We start from the raw sequence: 18,104 nt of genomic DNA, 5'->3' as shown, positions 1-18,104 counted from the left end.
GATATATATATCTATATAATACCTTTAGATATAAACACCAGAATGATAAATAATTCAGCATCACATAAAACTGCTTCTGATTTTCTCATAAATCTGACCATGTGACTCTAAAAGTGAAGTGGTGCAGAGTTTGTGAGGAAAAATCTAAAAGGTTTGCAAAAAAATGAAAGAGCATCACAGGCTCATCTCTAGTAAGAATCTCACATCCTTTAATAAGTCTCTTTACTGGGATCATTAAAGATTTACTAATCTAATCTAAAAGAAGAAATGATGAAGAAGAAGTCCAGATTCTGTGCAGCACATTCATGGCAGTGACGGATACATCCAATTAATTAGCAGCTCATTTGAATTCAAAAGTGGGCTCAGCTTTCTGGCTTCCCAGATCCGCTGCATTTCTTTTTTAAATGAATTTTGGATGAGAGGTGAAATGTCTTCAGAGATCTACCAATAACTGAGCTCCCTGTGATTCAACACTTGGAAAAAAGGTGAAAAGCGGGTCAGACCTCTGATCTCGAACACAATGGCATGAATTATCATGTTAAAGTAATTAAATAACGACAAGAAGCATTGTTTTTTTCATCTTGAAATGACTTTGAAATGCTGATTCCATGAAGCTTTGGTCAGACACTGTGAAACACTGGTCGGACTCTACCTTCTGTCTCTGCTGCTGGATGGAGGTCATGGCGTCTGGCTGGAATTCCAGCTTGTCTGTACGACACAGTTTCCAGTAGAGGATTGAAATGATGACGATGACGACGAGGAGGGGAATCACCACCCCGATGACGATCCACATGTTGGTGTTCTCTTTGTCGGAGGGTGAAGACGTCACTTTCTCTACAGCTGTAGATGAAGAGATAAGGAACATGACAGAGCATTTAGTTTACCATCCCTATTTGTGTTTGCATGCGTCATTTCCGTCCTGTATGTGGTTCAATATTCCAACCATACCCTTTTATTCCCTTAAGCCTATTAACAGACACAGAAGCTAAACATGCAGTATTGTTTGAGTGCTGGCTCCTGCCTCACTGTTATCGTAATCTTCAATGCAGACTTTCGTTCGTTTTAATTAACACTCATTTCATCCCCTGGGAAAATACCATAGGAGAACACAGTCAGCACAGAAAACAAACTCCCCTGAGATGCTCTCATTAGGCCTTCATCCCTTGTTTAGATTCTTAATGAGGAAGACAGGCTTCTGGTAGAGTGAGAACAAGGGGAGGTAATGAGCTCAGATGTTATTATAAACATATAAAGGAACACACACAGCTGGCAGTTAACCTGCTTTTTTCTTTTGAACTATTTCCCTAATGCTGTGTCTTTTTCCTTTCATTCCCTCTGCTCCCAACAGAGATTTAGCTTTAGTCAGTAAGTGCAACTTTGAAAAGTTGTTTTTAACTACAACACACATGACTAAGGCAAAAAAAAGTCTGAGCTGTAGTCATGAGTACAAAACAATAATGATTAACAGTAAAATCTAGAAGGGCACTGAGTAGAGTGCATACCTCCCTCCAGATGAAACTGAATATATAACACAAAGATGTCAGACACGTCCTCTACAAACAAATCGATTTCACAGAAGTGGATGCAGCCCACGCACGTGATGAGGACAGGATGTATATATATGTTATACAACACCTCTACCTGAATTGCAATTTGAAACCAAAACTAACCGCATCAAATTTGGAGCAGACCCAAATAAAACTCTCTTTCTCGTAATGAAGTTTTATTCCAACTCCATGACAGCACTCAGATAAATTATTTTGCCCTAGGACACAACAGAAATGCAGATGCTAAAAGAGAGAGGAAAACTAATTTAGTTTGTCCACGTCGAGGACTATCTTCCTAATCACTACATCACTTGGCTGCCCTTGAATGTCTACTCTGCAAGAGGTACTCACGCTGTGCCAAAACACCCTGGACACGATATCCCAAGACGATGGCCGCCCTTTGAACATCCAGGTTATTGAGTATGTCGGCTGTTTGGACTGCAGGCACTCGCTGACCACTGGGACCCTCCACAAAATACACTATCTCCAAGGGGTGGTCCTCACCCTGCAGCCGGCTCGCACTCACAACCTAGGAGGTGAAACAAGGAAGGAAGGGACAATTTGACATTGGCCCAAATATCTGTGCAAAATAATATGGTACACGGGGTAGTATGCATGTAGTAAATGTTTTATACACATTGCTTCCAAAATTGACCATGAGAGCCGTTGAAGATGATGCACTACACTCTCTGCATTAAATATCAGTGGGCTAATTTGGGCCCTAATGAACAGAGTCACTACTTCAGTAATAAAAATGACTTTTTAATGGTGAGTTTGGCACCTCATTTTCTATGGAATTCACTCACATTAATCATCTATACGATTTGTGGCTGCAGAAACTAAAATGAAGGCACTTATTATATGGACTCTGTAACTCCTGTATCTTGGACTGAAACTTGGGACACAAGCGGGTGAATCCAAGTGAAACTGTATTGTATTGTATAAATTTTACACCACTATAACATAAAATTCCAGCTGTATTGATTTAATTAACTGCTGCAATTGAAAATAACTGCATGCACATACGCATGTATACACACACACACACACACACACACACACACTTGTACTTTTATCTTGTGAGGATCCCACTTATGATATATCAACTTGCGTTCTGTATTCCCATCAGAGTATTCATTGTTGAAATATTTCTCCATGTTGTCTATTATCGCTCTCTCACTTTCTCTCTCTCACTCCCTGTGTGTGTGTGTGTGTGTGTGTGTGTGTGTGTGTGTGTGTGTGTGTGTGTGTGTGTGTGTGTGTGTGTGTGTGTGTGTGCGTGTCCAGCCTCCCTCTGGATGCCCCGAGGCGCAGCACAGTCTGCTGTCTGCATTACTGGAAAGAGTAAAGCGCAGGTCATGCCTGGGCTGACACAGAAAAACGGCTGGGCGGGCTCTCTCATCCACGATATAATCCGTCCCACTCATGGTTATTAGAGTGGAAAGACAGCAGTGTGAATGTGTGTGTTATTGCATGACCCCAATTCAACCTCCTCTTTTATCCGTCCAGGCAGACTCATAAGGCATTTTCATAGGTGACAGCACCACACTGATAGTGTATGTGTGTGTGTGTGATTTTCCTTCATTTCAGTGTGAGTCATCTCACTCTCATTATATCCAACAGACACTAAAAGACGTATCTTGGTCTTTGAAATGTAATATTAAAAAATCTTTCAATCCTTAATGAAAGTGTCCTATTGAAGCTGAAGGGAACACAAGCACAGAATAAGGCTTCTTCATATAACACAGTCATATTTGTGAATGTCATTTTGTAACATAGAAATGATGTCAGAGTCTAAAATTAGAAATCTAATCTTAGCACAGACACTAAAGGTTCACACCAACTGTGTGGTCCTCATTTGTCCTAAATTGGTCTGCAGGTTTCATTGAGACAACGATGCAAGAGGGAGAAAGGTCAGAAACTGTGAGGCTGCGACTCAGCCAAGGATGATATTCATCACTCTGACATCCCTCTTGTTAAACACCACCATATGCACTCTGACTTCATAACGTTGGATCAGTTATGCATCTCTCCTCTCTCAACATGTCTCTTTAATCCAAGTGTTTTGCTTTCCCTGTTTCACAGATTTCTGAATCTTTTACCTAACACTTTCTCTATCTCTCCCTCCATAATGCTTACCCTCAGACAGACAGACACACACACACACACACACACACACACACACACACACACACACACACACACACACACACACACACACACACACACACACACACACACACACACACTCACTCACTCACTCACTCTGTCTTAATCATCATGACTGTCAGATACTGACGGAGAGAGAGAAATTAATAATTGATCTGCTCTTAGCAGCTCTGTGGCTCACAGGAGCAATCAAGTAACAGGACCAGAGAAATGAGGAAGAGGAGAAAGAACAAGGACTTGTGATGTTGTCGTCGTTGAGTGGCTGGCCCATGGGCAAATGGGATGGTGTTTCCATGGTGACCGAGCCCTATTCTGTACCCTAAGAGATGAGCCGAGCAGGTGCGGAGCGAGCCCACAAAAGCTAGAGCCTGATTAGTAAAGCAGTACGGCTTTCAGTGGTTACGAACACACATAATGAGCCCTCAGTGCTCAGGGAAGGTGGTTAGAGAGAGGGCTTGCATCAGGGAACAGTGTTATAAATGGTACAAGGAAGGAAGATTTTTAAAGATTTAGTGACTAATCCATTTAGAAACTCCCACTTTTTTGTTATAAACAAGTAATTCAACAAATAAATGTATTTTAAACAGTTTCCAGAGAAACATTTTGCATGTCAGTACTGTCTTTACAAGCAGTTAAAATCTAGTATTGAGCATTAAAGCTAGGTGCAGAGGACGTACCTGCACGCTGCTGTTGCCTATGGTGGTGGCTCTCTTAACACGTCTGACTTGTCCCATCGCCTCGCCAAGTAACATGGCCACTCGACGCTCCATGATGGCTTGGAAAGTTCTTTCTTCCACTTTCTGGTCAAGTACACCCAAGAGCACTATGTGCACAGACAACATTATACATATATAAAATAATCTCATATCTGTTGTAAGTAATAACAGTAAGATCTAAAATCCATTATACCTGTTCTAACCCAGGAGGACCGAAGCAACTGGCTGGTGTTCAGCTCTGGATAATGGAAAGCTATTTGGGGGAAAGGGCGTAATTATGTTTATGAAGAGTAATACAACATGGAAATGGCAAAAATATAGTGAGACAAATTGTCGGTACTCACGTTCAGCAATCTGCAGTACAGGAAAGCCCATGTAATAGCTGAATTCCACCATGGTGAGCTTCATCAGAGCGTTGCTGACCTCGGACCCCATCAGATATTCCCTAGAGCCACGCACAGTGAAGGTAATGTCCACCGGCTGCCTCACTAGCCGCTGCTCCTGGTATTTTGGAGCATCCATGGTTATGTTTACAATCTGAAACACAATTAGACAAGGCTGTACTGACCCATAGACAGATGATTACATAACAAAATGTACATGTTCCATTCTGCTGTTGATGCAGTTTCTGGGAAAGCTTGTATGTCTGTTAAAGGGCTACAATGAAGTTCCCAATCTGAAAATCGTTGGCTTCGGTGACTGGAAAGCAGAACACAATGTTGTTTTTGTGTGTGGCCCAGGGCACAGATTGCTAGTTGTTCATGAAACATTTTCATGCTGCCACAAATCCTAGCTCTAATCCTTACATTTATTTCAAAGACTATAATACAGCCATCAGTGTAATAGGATTACGCAAAACTCTACTAAAGCCAACTAACCACATAGCCAAATTACTTCTTTATTAACAACCTAATCTTTTTTAATACTCAGCAACTAGAGCATGAACTCCCTCAGAGCGAGCTCTCCAAGTAAAGCATCCTGGGGTCTTGTTCATGAGTGCAGTAAGATGGACAGAGAGGTGCATGGGAGGACTATTGTGATGTCCACAATCAGAGTAAGTAAAGAAAAAAATAAACATGCAGGTGCCTGAACCCTCCTCTGTGGTCCTAACGTCTGCGTAGTGTGGGTCAAAATGAGCTTTCTTTTCTAGATGTCTTTGCTTAGCCATTCAAAGGAGGCTCGCTGTAGAACAGCCTCTCTTTTGTGCTGAAAGGACCCAGTTCAGAGAATAAGTTTAAAGAGTTTGATGTTTTGGCTTCTATGTTTATTTTGTTTACTTCCCCCATGGACATAATAAATTATGGAAAATGGCTGGCTGGGTAGATTAGTCTAATTCAATCAAACCTAACTAGTAATTTAGGTCTTCCAGAAAGTATTGATTTAAATTAACTAGTTTTCTCTCATTCCCCAGGAAACCCTTTCTTCCACCATGCATTTACTGTAACCCCAAATCCTAAACAATTCTGACAAAGCAGAACAGCTGCTCTTTACCAAGCTGTATCCCTATCAAAGGAAACCTGTGCTGCAGCTATCACAGTCATCAACTGGTGATGTGACTGCAGGCAAAGTCAAATCGGGCAGCAGTTTTTTAGTACTAGTAAACATTTCAATGTAGTTTTACATCTCCTCAATCATGCTTCTTTTTTTGCAAAGTGAATCATTCACAGTACTTATATAAAACCTATAACCTGCTTTGTAATAAAATAAAATAAATTGAAAATCTCACTCTTAACAAAAAATATGCTGCCCCAACATCTCAGCTGAAATAACAAGTCCATACACTCTTTGCCTGGCTTCATCTTCCACTCACGTGCACTGTGAAGTTTGTTGACTCCTTTGAGCGGCGACGCAATTCTGCAAAGGCCATGGTCAAACCTTTCTTAATGCTCTCACTGAAGTTGCAGAACCGCACATCAATGTGACTGGGAACAAACTGCAGCACTGCAGAGGAAAACCATGCAGAGTTTTTGATCAAGTGTTAAAAAGTTATCTCAAGATCTTACATTCTGACACTGTAGTGTCCTGAAATACAAAGGTCACTTACCTGTGTGGACTTGATATTTATTATCTGGTGTTGTCCAGTTGGGAGACACAGACAGGAAGCGGCGCCCAGACCTTCGCAGAGTGTTGATGACAGATATGGCTGTGTACACAACTGGGCCAGACACCACCCGAAACATAAACTTTGGTGGTGGGTCCACAACCTTCACAGACAAAGTAGAGATATATGACAGACAAATCACTCAGTGGCCATGTATTCTCAGATCAACAGCCCGTCTTAAATAAGCAGCTGGGGCTTTTGAAAGGTCACTCCGGGTCTACTCCTGTGGTTTATTTATTAGAGGATTTTAAAAAACTCAGGATGTGGTGTAGCCTTCATGGTTCAGCTGCACCACAGTCATGTAAATGTGTCATCACATAAATACACTATATACACACACAAAAACTGACATACACACATGCTGGATATAAGAGCCATCACATGAAAGCCCATTCACCTAAGAATCAGTTCTTGTGTCAAAATGTACAATGTTAAGATTGTATATTTTTCTTAATTGCGGAAATAGACTAACATCTTGAACACTGTGGTTTTGAAATAAATAGAATAGCTTTACTCTACCACAGCAATGCAATTACCTGCAGCTCCACAGACTTGTTGAATTCTACTTTCAGTATGTCTCTGATTTGAGATTTGGCATATCCAACAGTGGCCCCGGAGGGAAAACCTACAGAAGAAAGAGTAAACCTGTGGTTAGGGTCTTGCTCCACTATAAGACAATGTGACACAATTCTGATGTATGTCATACGTCAAACACTATCTAACAGATAGCTGCAAAAAGAAATGTCCAACTCACCAATTTTGACTAAATAATCAGTACTGTTGACATTGCAGAGATATTGTCTTGATGTTGGTGCTGTAGATGTGGTCTTTCCACTTGTCGTAGGGGTGACGCTGATACTAGTTGAGGCTTCAGTGGTGGCAGTGATTTTAGTTGTGGGTTGATGAGAATCCATGGTGGCAGTTGTAGTTGATGGTACAGCAGCAATCGTTTTAGCTTCACTGCTATTTGGGATCAAGGTCATGGTGGCTGGGTTGTCAACTTCATCTTCTACCCCCTGATCACCCAAGATGAACGGGGGGCTGATAGTCACATTCGTTGTGGGTTTGGTTGAAACTACACTGATATCATGAGTTTGTTCAGTTGTGAAAGATGAGTGTTGGGGAGTAGAGCCGGTTGCACTAGCAGTTGTGTTGGTAACAGGTTCAGTTGAGCCAGGAGAGAAGGCTATTGTTGATGTTAACACAGGAGTGGTGTGCATGGTACTTTGTACGAATTCCTCTGTAACAAACCAATGGACATCTTGCATAGAGGAGGAAGATAATACATAATCTGGCAGCGATGACGTGGCACTGGGTAGTATAGCTTCTGTTAGTACAGTGCTGTCCAGGCCAACTGTAGGTGCAGACCAGTCTGTGGTTGATACCTTACCACCCCAGAGGGAGGAAGAGAGATCAAAGAAGTGGCTTGGGACTACTGACAGGTCCAGCAACGGCTCAGAGACATTGACCAGCTGAGGACTCTGCTCTGTGGTTACTACTACAGTTGATTCATGATGAGGCTCAAACCCTGACAGATCACTGGACGACTCTTCCTCAGTCAGTTTGGTATCATTGGTAGAGCTGCTGCTGGGTGTGACGTCTGTAGCAGTAAGAGACACCACTGTAACATTCCCTCTGTGTTCAGCTCCAGAGTCTGAACCACTGTTCTCCTTAGTCAACTGAATGGTGTAATACTCCAGGCTGTTCATGTCAGGTAAGAGGACATCTGTTGGTTGGATTGTGAAAGTATCAAGCCAATCTATGTCCGAGGCATCAGGTATATCACTGTTAGCTGTGGGTGTAGGTTCCAGTGTATAATGAATTGTGGAGGAAGAAGAGGAAGGGTGGATGGATTTTAGAGGAACGCTGGTACTGTATGCTGTCACAAGGCTTGGAGAGGGTGAGATGTGAAGGGGATTCAAGGAAGAAGGAAATATGCCCACTCTGGAAGGGAAAGAGGTATCATAGCTTTCTGTATAGTCCTCTCCATCATATGAGTCAGAGGGTACCTTGGTGACCATAGAGTAGTCATCTCCATCTGCATTTAGGAATGACATTGTCTCCAAGTAGTCACCGGACCCCCAGTCGAAGTCCATGGTGTTGGTGGGGTAGAACTCCTCTGGAGAGACCTCAGTGGGTTCAGATAAAGGTGATGTAAGGTGGGGGGCAATGAAAGGCACATTGTAGCCAGGGGCCAGAAACTCGTTTGAGCTGGGTAGAATATTTATGCCATGAGCTGGTTTGTTCTCTTTCAAGGGGGCACTGCTGGGGCTCAGCTGGGGCACGTCAAAGGTTTTACTGTAAGATTCATCTGCCAGAAAGTCAGCGAAAGCCAGATTAGGGGGCTCAAGAGGCTGACCAGGCTGTGAGCTCATGATTGTTGGGGTTTGCTCTGAAGCGCCACCCTGCTCCTTGGTGAGAGCCATGAGAGTTGCATCTAGAGCTTCCTGCTCAGAATTAAAGCTGAGCTGAGATGTTGTAGGGTTTAATGATGTTAAGGATATATTTGACTGAGGCTGTAGCTGGGCTCTCGTAAGAGTTGGAGGGAGAGAGGAAGATTGCTTGGCAGAATTTATCCTGGCCAGCCTCCAGTCTGGGGGAGGATTAGCCGGTTCCTCAAATTGTGGACTAGACCCTAGTGCATGTTCAGATGGGCTTAATGATGGAGTGGAAAGGGGATATGGTTCTTTTGCAGGGAAGTCACTTGGCGTGAAGGAGTTGGAGCTTTCAGAAGGAACATGTCCCCGCTGAAAGAGAATGTCAGCAGTCCCAGCTTCATGGTTAGGTTGACCAGGTGAGTCTAGACTCTCAAAGGCAGTGTGATATGAGGTTGGTAAATGAGAAGGTGGTAATCCTGAACTTGTAACCTCTCCAAGAAGTCCCATGGCGTGGTGTGTGGGGTGTAACAGAGACTCATCTACAGATGAAAGAAGAGAATACCTCAGTTTAGTCCTGAATAATTGAATGATTCATGACAAACTTTAAAAAAGTAAACTACAGGCATGAGTTCTAGTTGTAAAACTGTACTTGTATCACTTTAAAGAGTGTACTTTGTTAAAAATCAAACATAAAACTAAAACAGGTAAAATCCCATTATTTTTCAGAAAAATATATAACCAGCAGAAGGCAGGCTGTGACCAAACATGACCTTCCATAGAAGACAGGTAGGTACCCTAGTGAAAGCTATATTGTACAATTGGACATGGTGGGATAGGTTTAGTCTGAAAATTACAGGAACATTTATCTGTGAGGGAATACGACAAAAACCTGCTCTCAAGGTCATTTTTATAGGATTCCCATTCATCATGAAATGAGTTATTCCAACACTGGTCATCTCTGTGGTAAAGGTCACAAATTATACATTTGACTGTTAGGTAGGAACCTTTATTGAATCTGCAGAGGAAAGCTGTGGTGGGTTGAGAATGTCATGTGACCTTGACTTATATTTAGATAAGATCAATACTATATATTGACAGCAACTATCGACACAATTGTAATTTGAGATTCATGAAAATTACAAAACACTGGTACTGCAGCATGTATAAAGTAACCTGAAAAAAGATCTGATCAATAGCTAACTAGTATCCAATTTAAGTGGCAACAAGATATTCATACAGAAGAAAAACTGCCAGGATAAGAAAAAGAACATGCTTGTCCACACTGATGAATAATGTGAAAAGCTGACTATATTCCTCAATCCCAATTTTGAGCTGAGGCAATATCCTGTCATGCAGCGACCATATGTTCCAAAAATTAAAATGGGTGGTCGTTCTGGCTCAGCACCTTGATGCCCTGGAATTTTTACCTATGCACTTAACAGAAAACATCCCCTATCCTCTCTAATGGTATGTGACCTTGGAGTGATGGGTGGCTCATCACGGAGCAACTCTATCACTTACACACAACATTAAATTCCTTATTGGGTGACATTAGACTTGCAAAACTGTACAAATTCAGCATATGCATTTAATTTCCACATTTTTGAGTGTCAAAGACCTTTGTCCCCATATTGTATAATAACTTTCTCTTGATTGAAGACATATGATTTTATCACCCAGCCTTATTTGTTTAACATATTGCATTATGCATACATCAAATACATGTATCTAATTTGTGTACAACCTTGATTACACTGCATGTTCAAAGTAATGTTTGAGAAAAGCTACAAGAACTAATGGGAAAGGCATAGAGTCATTCCTAAATTATTCATGGCAATAGAACTTTTAACAGTTCTAGATAGCTGTATAACTTTGCCTCTTTTATAGTGTACATGTGCAGTTCCATTCCATTCTAAACATGCCTGTTTAAAAAGGACTGTTTGCTTAGATGTGTTTCAGAAAATTTTAATAAGAATACTATTCAAACCCCAAAAAGCAGTTTCACGGATCTTCTAACAAGAAACCTCCACATTACTGGGACTCAGGAGCTGATGGCAGATAAACAGGACAGATGAAGGGGGATGAGTTGAAGCACCAGCTTACATTAAAGAACCTGAAATCTTATGGTTCTAATATACATACAGACGACATAATTTGTCCTTGAAACAAAGACTTGAATGAAGAAAGATTTTAGGATTTCCAGACACAACCAATAGCTTCTACATATTGACTAAGCAGCGGGTGGTAATGCTGCTGGTATTTGTAATGTTCAGAAGCTGCAGAATCATACTCACCACAGAATCAGCTAAAGGAGCAGACTATTTTTAACACTGAGAGCACAGAACAGATGACTTAAAAGGCACCAACAAAAAGAATATACTTCTAGAACATCATCTTCAATTTATTGCATTGCTTCATGCAAGCATGGCTGCCTCTGGCTGGAGCCAAGAGAAAACTCCCAACTTAATTACAACCTACACTGGTGCCTTAATTGAGTGAACATGCTATTATAACAGAGACTGTAGGAAAAGACGTGGAGAGCAAAAGCCAAGACTTTCTTCTCTGAAAGTTGGTCGGTGTTGGAGTTTCTCCAAACTGCTGCGAAGCTTCTTGTCTGCTTTGCCAAGTGTTTGAAACTCTGAGGGATGCACCACACAGCTGGGTAGATGCACGCACACATGCACGCACGCACAGCAAGTAACAAGAAAGAAACAGTGTCCAGCCTCAGTTGTATGAAGTGTGTGCTTCTATGTTCACACAAAATACAATATACACATCAGTCAGACTTTGCATTTGGATGCAAACACAAAATTTAGATCTATTGAAAACACTACATAGACAAGCTCAACAGGAGACCATGTTTGTTAGAACACGCTGACTTCTGAGGTCATCCTGTGCTACGTGACCTCAAAATGCCACCTCACGTCAGCACATGTCTACAGTGACAAACTAATTCGTTTATAGTCCCATTTATGATGATTACACATGCATGAATGGATGACAGACATCGAGGTAATTAAGATAAAAGACAAACACTGGCAGGTGAAGGATGATGATTGATGAATTGACAATACGAACACTATCTGGTTATGACTATGATGAAAATGATGAGGATTAATACTCTCTTGTTTGTTCTGAGTCACTGTTGTAGTTTAATCTCAGCTTCATGAGGTTAATCATTTTTTTCAAAAAAATAAATAGCGCCTGAACGAAACAGATTTTCTTGGGAACTGATGGCGATGCCAATATTGGGAAAATTATTCCTAAGATGTAATCAAACCTTTAAGACAAAGACATGTAATTGAGACTTGATATTTTAAAGTTTAACCATAAACACTAATACATAGAACTGTTTTATCATCATAAATCCACATCTTTTGTGCATTGTAAACATCTTTATTTAGAAACTAAATAAAGATAAAATCCAAAAACTACAATTGGTTATAGACAAACTACGGACTGTTACCACTTCTAACAACCAAAGCATTTTTATGCATTGTTTTATCTATGAAATAAAGCTTCTTTAGAATCGGCACATATACTAATATAAAAAAGGCTAATCTTAGGTAATGACAGTAAGAGCTCAGTGCAACAGACAGCAGCCAGGGAAAAGAGCAAGTGAGACCAGCTTGTGTCAGGGCTGACATTACAGTTGACTATAACTGACAAAGGCCTTAAAGACCAAGCAGCACTGCCACCTGTTCCTCGAAACACGAGTGTGACACACTCGACTGGCCACACATTGTTAGGGACTGTCCATGAAACTGAGAACTGAGACCCATGTAGAAGGACACCTTCAAATATCAGATCCCGAAACCATAAAAACACTCAGCTCCTGTAAATGAAAGTTCCAGTATAGTCTTCCTTAATTCTTCCTCTTCTCTCTTTGAAAGTCAGCCAGGCACATTTTATCTCTCTGGAGCAGATGAATCATTTTCACAGTGAATCCTTAATCCACTGGCAACAAAAACGCATCACAAAAACAGGTCAGACTGTTCATTGGCAGAATTCAAAGCAATAAGTTAGCATACCTCTACCAAGGCTGAACAATCCTACACATTAATGTCTAGGAAAGGAATTCAATTCAATTCAAAGAAATGTAATGGTCCTGCTGACAATTAAATCAACAAACAGACGTGGATGAATCCATAAGCATTTGGTGGAGGTAACTATATGTGAAATTGTATGAACACTCACATACAGTAGCTTAAAAAAACTGCTCTCTCACTAAAGTCACAATAGCCTGGTCTAAAGGTCAAGGAGCAAGAGCATTCAGGGTACATCCGAATCCACTTTTGGAAGTTTAAAGGTCGAAATAAAGGTTGCTTCACCAGGTGCATTGTTCAAAATGGGTTGTACTGAGTCTCCTAATTATTAATGGGTGATTTTTGGGCAGAACATGCAATAAAGGGTGCCATCACCCGCTGCCTTAAAAAGCCATGTGTGTTTTTTCGCATTGCTATTGTAACGGTAGACTTTAGAATGAGGAACACTTCTGTGCAGAGATCTGCTCATGTGCAAAGTGAAAGTGTGCAGACGAGTGTATGTGCATTACGTCACCGCCTATGTAGTCACATATTGCTATCTTACTAAGGTGTGCTCAAAATAATACTACGACAGTCCAGGTTTTTGTTGGTCAAATGGACGCTATCGCTTTCCACTGCCATCAAGACAGCAAAGCGACAACAATGCTAACGCTAAAGCCAACATTTGAAAAACAACGCAACCATGGTTGTTCAGATGGACACAAGTTCTCAAACAACATTGGAGCTGTATGGTGACTAGCTACAATGAAACTAGCAAGGAACCTTTGTGTTGGGTGTAAAACACATGAATACAAATTATGGCACCTTCTCACAGTCTTCAAGAAACAGTGAAGATTTAATGCAGCGAGATTCTCATTTATTCATGACATGAAAAGTCCCAGGCTAATGAGATTCAATTTCCATTCATCAGGCCTTGATGTTTCTTTTAGCCTACTCTTGGTCTCATGAATAGCTGCCTTGTACATGGCACTGAACTAAATTTGCATTTGACCGAATTGACAAGTTAACTAATCCTAGAAGTCTCTATTCATTTACTCTTCTATCTAGTGGATGTGACTGTAAACAAGTTGTTACTGCATTTCATTTATTTCACAGTTACAGCAGCAAATGGCAAGAAAGTAGAAGTACTATGTGAGAATCGTTTTCAAAATACCTCTGTTGCTTTTTTTCCTGTAAACCCATTAGTGAATTTCCATCTATAACGCTGATTTAGTAAAAGCCCATTCGTCCATATTCAAGCAGATGATGACACAAAAATAATGCCCATCGTGGCTTGTTTGGTTTGTTCAGCTTTTGTGTCCACATCCGGTTGCAGGCTTGGATCGCAGCCAGTCATCTTGTAAAAAGGATTCTGACAAGAGAGGGATTATTACTGCTGGTGGCTGATCTGTGATGTTGCTTTATAAAACCCCTACAATGGAACAAAGAGAGATGGGACGGGGTAGAGAGACAGAGTGGGCTGAGGCCAGACACAACTGCAGGCATCTGAAATAGCACTAACCCACTTAGCCAGGATGGATATTGGCAAATTCTTATGAGATCATATATTGGATCATCACAGCTCTCCGCTAACCTATATATGTGTCTGAGTGCTTATTGCTTTAAAGAGGCCCACTGTGTCACAATAGATGTGTTACTATTTAATTCACATGGATTTTTTATTGAACTCCAGCGTTCCTATCAGTAGCAAATTTTGGTTTTGCTTTCTTACATGTTCTTTGCTGTTCCTGCTGTTTTTAACCATTTGCTTGTTTGTTGTTTTTTGGCCGAATTATACGAACTACTGAACGGCTTTCCTAACTTGGTAGAAGGATGGGATGAGAGCCAAGACGGATCCAATTCAATTTTGTTCGAGACAAACATCTTTTACATTGCGAGACTGTGGTATTTTTGTTTTGACATTTTCACCAATTTCACAGGGAATCATACATGGACACTGAAATATTGATTGAATGGAAGCAAAACCGGTAAAGAAAACGATAAAAAAAAAAGAGTCACAACTGAAAATAATGAGAAGAAGAATTCTTCTCTATGCATAATGGTGACTTGAATAAAGCCGACAACAATAGACACAAAAAAAGGAATTTTGGCTTCACTGTCCTCTCATGATAACTGATCCTAAGGCTGAAATGGAGTTAACCTGATAATGCCTGTCTGCAGACAGCACTTTGCTGATGTCTTGAATTGAATCAGAAAATTCTTCCCTCTCTAAACCAGACCCTGCACTCACATACAGTAGATAGAGAAGGGGAACAATGTTATACTGCAAACTGAATCTGTGACCTTTAACACAATTTAATATTTGAAAGGGACAATACATTTGTTTCTGTCTCTTCTGGTTTAATGCAAGTTGTTGGGAGGAGCCCAGATAAGATTTGCCTGGTCATGTGAAATAGAAAGTACGCTCATTTTCTGAGAGGAGGAAACAGTAATTCCATGATAAAGTCAAGTTATATAGGTCTCGGTACAAAACATGTACACATCTATAAAAAAGTATGCACTTCAAAGTTTGATGACCAATGGCACAAGTGATTGCTGGGGCCATTTTACAACCTGCATTTACTTATCGGAATAAGATTACTTCAGCAGACAAAAGTTAGGTATCAGCCAAGAATCTGTGCTTGCCCCACACAGAATAATTCACACAGGGAAACATATATTCCCATGTGAGTCAAGAAACCTGAGATACCAATTACAGAGCCCTCTAATGATATCATTTCCTATGTTTGCCAGAGTCCTTATTGCCAAAAATTTAACTTAATGGTTGTATAATTTGAAAGAAGAAGAGAAGAAGAAGAAAGGGTCTTTTGGAATTAATGCTAGCTAACTACAACCCCACACATGGTTCTGTTTTTAGATGAGCCCCTTTGCGTGACTGGCTCTTTTCAGTTGGCAGGGAGCTGCATACGCTGAGTGCAGTCCAACAATCAAGATATGGCTGTGTTGACGTTAGGTTTATCGGGAAGCTTTTAAGATGGGAAAGATTTCTATTGTTTTTATCAGTGGAGTTCAATTAGATCAAGCTCTCTGTCAAAGCTCCAGCAGCTCACCCCCCCCCCCCATAGAAAAATAACCCCACAAAGGGGGCATTTATTAGAAACCTGCAGAGGCCACTTTACAGTGCACCTACTAGTCGTATTCAACCAAAGATTAAAGAACAGGTTTAAATCAATAAAGCACAGGTTATAAATAGAAACCAACTCTGACTTCTAAATCTTACAATTAATAAGTCAATAAAGAAAGAACACAAAATAACCTCCTGTAGTTGGAGAGGTTACCAACATCTACCATAAACAAATTCATCTGATTTGGCTAAAAATAAGCACTAACTGAGGTCATTCCCGCACTTCATCAAATATTCATGTGATACTTGTTTTGTTTTCCTGGAGGAATATGTTTTTTTAAGAGAAAAAGGAGTGCAAGAAAGAAGGTTAGCAGGATAAGGGGGAGGGGAATAGTAGAGACTCCACTTGAGAGAGGGGAGGAGAGGTAGCAGGGAGTCTGAGTTAAAGGTGAATTCAGCTATGAGGAAAATTGACTTTCCAAACTAAAGATTTCAGTCTGTTTTCAGGGATGTACAGCACATGGGGGCCGCTGTATAACAACGTTACGACCAAAGTTCGTAAAAGCTCCACAACAGACATGCCAGCTCACAGGGGTCTCCCCAGAATTCCTGGTGTGATCAGTTTCAAAGAGTAGATTATGGTGCAATGCAACTAAAGCAACTCTGACACACACACACACATGAATCTGGACACACTCCTTCACTTTCTGCAGTCCTGAATTCGTTAAAAAGACAGGAAGGCAAAAACCTGTAACCAGAGACGCCCAGAGGACTGCGTCACTCAGCGACCTCCTCTGCTCTGCCTCTATCCTCCAAACACAGGCCACTCTCAGACTTTGGGTCCTGGGAGAACAAACACCGTCTGCTGAGTTTGCTTGGCCGTCCTGGAATAAAGCTGTTTCCTATTCTGCCTAAAAAGTCGACATGTGAGCAGTAAAGGGGACATATCTGTGTAAGGTTAGGTTAAATACTTAACTGCAGAACTGGGATTTGAATGAGATTAGATGAACTGCATAATCTGTTCTGATAAATATGAAAGTAATCACCTGCTGTTCATCAGAGCTATGTTATTTCAGCTCATCACAATATGACGGCCATGCCGCTGCTTTCTGTCAAATTGTGAACTTAACATTGCGCAGTTCAAGCTTTATAACACTGACAGGGATGTTACTAGATCACAATACAGAGACTCTAGTTTTTACAAACGTGGTTAAAGAAAGACAGAAAGAAAGCACAGATGCCCTTTAAAGCTAATGAATATAAAGCTAGAAAAAAAATAATGTTAGTTTCTATTATTGTGTCCTTAATCAATGTTTCATATAATATAAGCAAATAGTATAAAACATTAATAACAAATATTGATTCAAAACCACTGTCAAAGGTCAAATTTTATTTAAAAGTGCAGTAAAGGAAGTTAATAAATTATAAAACAAAACAACTAAAAACAGGAAATTCTAGTGACCTGTTTTAAGTACACTATTAAATACGTCCTGTTATGTTTGGACACTGAGATGCTGAAGCTGCAATGGAAAATTGCCTTGGTAAAAACAGAAAAAAAAGAGTACACAAAATCACTAACAGATGTATATCTAGAGGCCCTGACTATGCTACCTTCACTTCACAGCCTACCAGTAGATGACGTAGGTAATACCGGACAAGTGGTAAAAGTTATGCAAATGAGACGACAACCATCCTCAGAATAGCTGAGTGATCATATCATAACTTTGATGTGTGAACATGAAAAGATGAAGAGGAAGAATAACATTAACACTTTTTATTAGAAAATGTCATCAGGCTGCTTTCATTGACCCACCCTCAATAAGCAGAGGGGCTTCAGCCAAATAAAGCTGGGAAGGGTCAGTCAGTAGATAGGCAGGGTCACCCACTGACTGCTTTCCAATAGATCTGTATGATGAGGCCGCAGGCATGGTGAGTGAAAAAGAACCTTGTCTTTGGCTTTTGATGGGTTCGACCCATTGATGTGCAACCGGCTCCCAGTTCTAATGAATAATGAATGGCCATATTGTCATCACCCACAGATCACATTTCACATGGCGATGGACTGAACTGGTAATTAGCCAGG

The 18,104-nt window shown here is 40.7% G+C and overlaps 1 protein-coding gene across 5 annotated transcripts in view; it reads right to left on the bottom strand.

Moving 5' to 3' along the window:
* LOC109639885 (UPF0606 protein KIAA1549) overlaps positions 1-18,104 on the bottom strand; it is a 35,685-nt gene that overhangs the window by 13,114 nt on the left and 4,467 nt on the right. For all 5 annotated transcript variants that reach the window (XM_069529224.1, XM_069529226.1, XM_069529225.1 and 2 more), the window contains exons 3-11: positions 7,288-9,450; positions 7,070-7,158; positions 6,477-6,636; positions 6,243-6,373; positions 4,777-4,969; positions 4,626-4,685; positions 4,394-4,539; positions 1,899-2,076; positions 653-840 (exon numbers count right to left, since the gene is read on the bottom strand). In XM_069529224.1, coding sequence (XP_069385325.1) covers positions 653-840; positions 1,899-2,076; positions 4,394-4,539; positions 4,626-4,685; positions 4,777-4,969; positions 6,243-6,373; positions 6,477-6,636; positions 7,070-7,158; positions 7,288-9,450 — 3,308 coding nt within the window. The remainder of the gene's footprint in view (positions 1-652; positions 841-1,898; positions 2,077-4,393; positions 4,540-4,625; positions 4,686-4,776; positions 4,970-6,242; positions 6,374-6,476; positions 6,637-7,069; positions 7,159-7,287; positions 9,451-18,104) is intronic.

Source organism: Paralichthys olivaceus, chromosome 7 (assembly GCF_024713975.1).
Source record: "Paralichthys olivaceus isolate ysfri-2021 chromosome 7, ASM2471397v2, whole genome shotgun sequence".
Taxonomy (NCBI): Eukaryota; Metazoa; Chordata; class Actinopteri; order Pleuronectiformes; family Paralichthyidae; genus Paralichthys; species Paralichthys olivaceus.
The sequence above is the reverse complement of the archived record's forward strand: the minus strand, read 5'-3'. Positions and strand labels throughout refer to the sequence as shown.